Raw genomic sequence first — 6743 nt, forward strand, 5'->3', positions numbered from 1 at the left:
GGTAGTATTCAATTTTTATCTACACATAATAAATTTTGCTAAATTTATTTTTAATAATTTGATTAAAAAATCGGGATATTTGTTATTTTTCGTGAAAGAAAATTAAAATCCGGCTGGAAAACTTCCTGTTTCTCGTCGAAAATCGCTATTTCCATAAATGTAACCATCCATGTTTACTACAAATGCTTGTACGACATTTTTTAGCTTTGAAGTTACTGTCATATTTTGATTTCGTTCATTGACCAAATTTGTTATAATTTCCTAAATATTTTATAATTTATTAATTATTAATTAAATAATATAGTAATGGTGAAGAGATGAATCATATTATAATTTCATTTATTTCCTAAATTCTATTGTAATTCGACTTCTCCAAGAAAAAAGAAACCAATGCTGAAATTCAGTAATCATCTTAACGGCAGTCATCGAAAATTATCGATTTCTAAGAAGTAGGACTATAAAAAACCATATTTGGCGTGCATTTATTATACATTTCATGATTAAGTAGTTTCACTTGATATCATAAGGTTTGTTGTTAGGCAGGTTTTGTTGTTAACTTGTCACTTGTTTTAACGATTGTTTTTATAGCTTGCATACAATTCATTCCGGTGTTCACTTTGTTGGAAGTACAATAAGCCACCTATTTGTATTCCTTGCGGACATTTGTTCTGTTGGAATTGCATTTCAAAGCATATACAATTTGCTATCACTGATAGGGTGTTAACATTTTGTCCACACTGTCGAGAAGAATTTCATCAAAGTCGAGTAGTTCCGCTATTGAATTTATAATTGGTGTGACATTTTTTAATTTTTGAATTTTTTTGTTTATTGTGGGAAAAATTACTTATTTTCTATGCATCATATGCTCACGATTAGATTTCACTTTTAAAAAGGATGAAGAAACTGGTTTTTATCAGTATTGTTCCCAAAAAATTCTCCTCTTTTAGTCTACTTCCTATTAATCTTTTTCAGATAGTAATTATGAATGTTTCCGCTGTGATTTTAAGAAAATTATTGTGCGGAAATGCAAAATGGGTATTTGGAAAAGGAATTTTTCGATTTTCATCATTGGTTAAATCAAAATTAGAAAATAAATATTACCCAGTAATCTACGTCGCTGGTATCCAGCCAACTGGAGTTCCACATCTGGGTAATTATTTTGGCTTCATCCAGCACTGGATCAATTTACAAAATGTTTGTTTTTACTGCTTCCACTAATATTTTTTAATACAAACTCGGCCAGTTCATTTGTGATTTATTCCCTTATATTGGCTTGGGCTGGTTAGGTCGATTACATAACTTCTACAGAGGTTATTAGTTTATAGTGTTTAGAATGTCACAAAAGCACTGCCCTTATGAGTAAATTCATAAAATGCACGCAAATAGCACACTTTCTTCAGGATAGCCACTCGAAACGAATGTATCTTTCTGTTGCTGATTATCATGCGATTTCGATGGGCTTCATTGATCCTCTCGAAGTAAGCTAACTGATGCTTTCCGGTTTTCGCTGAAAGGGTTACATGCAAACTGCTTTTATTAAGTTTTTAGATAACGTAAAATCTAACATTTTCATGAGCAGTGTAGTGAATCAAGGAAATCTTTAAGAATATTCCTTTGATATATTTAAATTTTTGATAAATGAAGTGGACTACATGTACTCCTCTCTCTAAAATTTAGCTAGTTATTTGCCTTTTTTGAATCCTGTTTCATATTTCCCACTGGATTGCTAGAACTGCCGTAGCAGTTATGGCATCTTTAATCGCTTATGCTTGCCTATAAAACCGTATAAACTTCAAACTATTCATATCGGTAAAGGATTTTATTTGTAGATGAGAAATAACATTTTAAAAATGGCTGCAAGTCTATTAGCTTGTGGACTGGATCCGGAAAAGACGATTTTGTTCCAGCAGAGCAGAGTGGCCGATCATGCTAACTTGATGTATATACTGGGAAGTTTGCAGACAGTTGCTAGACTTACTCGAATGCCACAGTATAAGGATAAAGCTGCTGTGTTCGTTTTTGTCTTTTTCAATGCCACAATATACGGATAACAGCTATAAGTTTAATTTTCATTCTAACCGATCATGCTTGGCTTGCTCCAATTCTCGTTGCAGGTACAAAAAAGTACACTGTAACTTGCATCTGAAGAAAAAATTAGCATCTTATGTTTGTACTATTTTTCATTAGACTCTATGGTATGTAATTGTGCATGTGGACACATTTTTTTGAAAAATTCACTTTTTTTTTGAAAATTTCATAGTCTCTTTAATTGTAGTTATGGAATTTAGTAACATATGGCTTATCTAGCTATAACAACTATTAATTGAACTTGTTGCTAATTAGGGTTCCAAAAAAACGTTATCTTCCAAAAAAAGGAAATTTCGTTTGTTGATTTTTTGTTGAAAAAGTCATCTATTTGTTTGCTTGAATTTTGTTTCACTGCAGATTCAAACACGGTGATATTCCTGTGAATCTGCAATTATATCCTATTCTGCAAGCAGCTGATGTATTACTGTATAAAGGAACTCATGTACCAGTTGGCGAAGACCAGACTCAACATCTGCTTTTGATGAGAGATTTGGCTGTCAAATGCAATGCTGTTCTTCATTGTGACTTCTTTCCAATTCCAGTTCAGGTTGAATTTAATTCTTTTGTCTTTAGGATGAATGATTAGGCTCACAGCTGAAGTTATTTTATATTTCGGTAAAAGAGTCAGGAAGACATTCGTCACATCACGGAAATTATGAAAATTATTCAGTGTTGATTTCTTTTCCCAAATATTGCAGTAGATCTTAAACCGCAATTTTTATTTCATTTACAGATTCATGATAGAACTTTACAAAGGTTTTTTGATGTCCTGCAATACAGGTGAAATTTCAGGTGAACGCTAGATGTGCACGTTTAAAGAGCTTACAAAACTCGACAAGAAAAATGAGTAAATCGGTGGGTAATGATCGATCTCGTATTCTAATCAGCGACACAAAACAAATAATTGCCGAAAAGTGTGCAAAAGCTTTGAGTGATTCGCAATCCAACATTACTTATGAACCGGAAAAGCGTCCTGCAATCAGTAATTTAGTGAGTTTTGCCCTCACTTCTGAAAATGTATTCGGATAAGACTCGTTCTGAAAGCCTTGTGAAGAACAAAAAAACTGCTTTAAGAGTGATCCAATTCTCAGGATGCCTGACTACCGATATCAGAGATTTACGAGTCTATCCGCCATCTGATAACACATACTGCATTGCACCGCTACCTTGCTGGAAGTGACAAAATTTTATGCTACGTCGATCACTTTTTTTTTTTTCTTTATTGAACTTATGCATTGCAGGTAATTCTCTATGCTTTAGCGACTGGTCTAACTGTCGAAAATGTAATCGATGAATGCGCCAGTTTGAATACGAAAGAATTCAAATCATGTTTGGCAGAAAAAATTGATACCCTTATTGCGCCATTTCGAGAGAAATATGAAAGTCTACTTCAAGAGCCGCAGTTAGTTCGAGATATTCTAATGTTTGGTACTCAAAGAGCCGAAGAAAAGGCGCAAGAAACGATGGAAGAATTGAGGGAGTTGTTAGGTTTTAATTTATTCCACCCACTAAATAGCTTTCACCATTATAGTGAGAGTGTAACTGTATAAAGTTGACCATGACTATTATACTACATCATTGAATCTTCTATGCCCTATTGTTTATACAACAGTGTTAGGACAACTGAAATGTTTAGTTTTCCATTAAAGCTCCTTAAATTGTCACTGGTGTTGGTTTTTTTTTTAAATCTGTGGTTTGCATGTTTTATATTGCTTTACTACATTTATTTTTAGTAAATTCATGCTATTTATAGCTTAAAAACATAAATTTCTTCACAAAAGACTCTTTGAAGGAAGTCTCTCACCTCATTTTGTGGAAGTATCAGCAATTAAATAGTGCAGAGACAATATGCCACGATTAGGATGATTAAAGATGGGAGGTTTCGTAGCACTGTCACTAAATGACCGCTCCACAGTAGCTATCGGAAAAAACCGAAGGAAATTGTAGCACGTCCAAACAGCTAAATACATCTGGTAAGATGATTTCTACGCAATTTCCTCTCTGTATCAAGAAATCTAATCTTTTATATAAATTTCTCTTGCAGCTGTGAAATTATTATCGGTTTTGTAAAGACCTTAAATGGAGCTATTCTCTTATCATAAACCCAACCAACTCATGAGCAATATAAAAGCGCCAATAAACGCATTCTTGGCATTCTAAAATAAATCTTCTTTGTCGAGGATCAAATTAACGCCTGCTTCGTCTCGCTCAACTTGACGATTGATTGTCCGTTTAAAAGGACCGGATCCCACTGTTTTACCTCATTTCATTATCAAATACTATTGCATTGTAATAGTTACTATATTTACTGAATAAACCTTTCCCTTGTTAACACATGGAAACGGAACTTTCCCGACAATAGCATAGCCTGCCGGAAAAGCCGAGAAAAAGTTTGTAATTCGTTAAAACAATCAAAGTATGTGCATCACAAATCGTATCTTGAATATTGTCTTGTTTAGATCATTTTTCGATATGTGACTCATTGCACAGAAATTACAATTAAATTTTCAATTGCACTACGTAGGTCAGGTGATGAATCATTTGTTCAATTCCTGTAATATTGTGGTAAAGGACAGCCGGCTGGTAACCAAACTACTCGTAATCTTTGGTCCTTATTGAACAACTGGATGACAACTCAGCTTATGTACATTGATAGGCATATTGTAGAGATATCTAATCTGATAAGCATGCTTATATCCAATGGTACATTTTTAGAATTTTTAGATTTCTGTTAAGGATCGCATTTCTTTGTTTTAGAATTCCTCTGTCTGACCGAAATCAGAACAAAGGATTTTGTGACTGAAACCATTTGTTCTTAACATAAATTAACTAGAATGTGTAGATTTCTCTTGTAGCTGTGAGAATAATGTCAATTGGTAATGATTGTTCCCCTTCACACATTCTTTATATAAACCATAAGAAGTTCTAACATTCATTCATTGTTAGACCCATCAGTCGACACTCACTTTCACACAACGCACTCTTGATTTATTTCCTTCCACTTCCCTAATTACTCCTTACAAATTTCTCCCATTGTTCTACTGGTATTAATCAGGACGTCATTCTACTGTAATTGGAACTAGTTTGAACTCATTTCTACTGTATTTGATATCCGGACGACAATAAAGGATAAACTGTTGTACGTTTTGAACACACAACAATACCGTACTCTGTAAGTCATTCCTTTAAAACTTAGCTGTTTCTATAACCAACAAAAACAATATCCCTCACCTTCTTACTCTTTTTTTTTCACGACATAGCCACTGAATAGAGTATCCTATGGTTGCTCTGATAAACTTCACAGATGAAATTAGTGTGTGAGTGTGTGAGCCATAATTTGGTAGGTCTTCAATTGTATCGTACCTTCGAAAAGTTAAACGTTGGTTTTTTGGATGAGTTTCCGTCCTACTTGTCCCCTCTTGCTCACTTTTCGTCTTCTTTACTCGAACTTATACATCTACAAATGCTATTTGAAAAACAAATAATGAAAATTATTATTAAGTGCGGGAAGAAATTCTTGTTCGCTCCCAAAAAGAAGTAGTTCTCTCCACCGATAGGTTAATGTGATGATCTTTAATCTAAACTGTGGAAGATTCAGGAAGCATAGTTTGAAATGACTGATAGAAGAGGAAATAGCGTAATCCGCGAAACTTACTATTTTCTTCTCTCTGTCTCTCTCTTCTTTCCTTCTTCCCAATATCAAAAGATATTTGCGCCGCCTACATTTGAACACATACAGACTTTCTGCTCAATTATCGCTTTATAGGATACATTAGCATATTTTAAAATATATTGGCTTAATAAAATTTCGTTTGGAGAACTAGCTGTTTTTTTTTCCTGCAATAGCAGATATGCATTGAGAAGAAAAACTGCATGAATTGCACCTACCAGCAAAAAAAAAAAACTTAATGCTGATAGGTGGGAGAAGTGGTGATGTATTGATAATGGTGTAGCTATTTTAGGAGGATATGTGCATGTGGTTTGCTTCAGATAAATATTGAAATTTAAATTTTAAAATAAATTGTATGAAGAATGTACGGTTTTGTATGTGCGTATATCTACGGAGACACTTTTGAGGTCAATTGTTCCCTCCAGTAATGTTCACATTTCTTAACGATAACGAATCATTTGGTTTTTAAAAATAACAAAATGCTGATGAACTTATGTCACACAAAAATAGGCGGTAGGCGCTTTTTTTCCTTTTAACTTCAGAAAATAGAAAAAAGGGAACGATGATAATTTGAATGATATGAAGAGAGTTGTCCATTATCAGAAGAATTTTTAAGAAATGCTGAGAAGAATTCACGTATACTGTGAATGGAATGAAGAAGTTGTATCCTTGCATAAGTGTAATGTTGGTCATTTAATGTAAGTAGAGACTAATGGCCTGTATCAGTCTGATGAGGTGCTGTTATTTCAACTGGATTTATTTTGAATCTCGAATTTTACACAAAAGAGAAAACAATTTTGGGAAAAGCAGAACTGGGTAATAGTAATAGTAATAGTAATAGTAGTAATAGTGGTAATAATAATAATGATTTAATAATAATAATAATAATAATAATAATAATAATAATAATAATAATAATAATAATAATAATAATAATAATAATAATAATAATAATAATAATAATAATAATAATAATGACAGACAA

General features: G+C 33.0%; 1 protein-coding gene across 1 annotated transcript in view; it reads left to right on the plus strand.

Annotated features, from left to right (window-relative positions):
• LOAG_16955 (tryptophanyl-tRNA synthetase) overlaps window positions 1-4208 on the plus strand; it is a gene marked incomplete at its 5' end in the record, with an annotated part of 6405 nt that extends 2197 nt beyond the window's left edge. Inside the window, 8 exons of the mRNA XM_020449609.1 lie at window positions 589-768; window positions 973-1194; window positions 1401-1478; window positions 1830-2011; window positions 2446-2635; window positions 2881-3078; window positions 3330-4061; window positions 4133-4208. Of these exons, the coding sequence (XP_020306819.1) occupies window positions 589-768; window positions 973-1194; window positions 1401-1478; window positions 1830-2011; window positions 2446-2635; window positions 2881-3078; window positions 3330-3638 (1359 nt within the window). The 3' untranslated portion in view covers window positions 3639-4061; window positions 4133-4208. The remainder of the gene's footprint in view (window positions 1-588; window positions 769-972; window positions 1195-1400; window positions 1479-1829; window positions 2012-2445; window positions 2636-2880; window positions 3079-3329; window positions 4062-4132) is intronic.
• Between the last annotated feature and the right edge of the window lie 2535 nt (window positions 4209-6743).

This window comes from Loa loa (assembly GCF_000183805.2).
Source record: "Loa loa unplaced genomic scaffold supercont3.31, whole genome shotgun sequence".
Lineage (NCBI taxonomy): Eukaryota > Metazoa > Nematoda > Chromadorea > Rhabditida > Onchocercidae > Loa > Loa loa.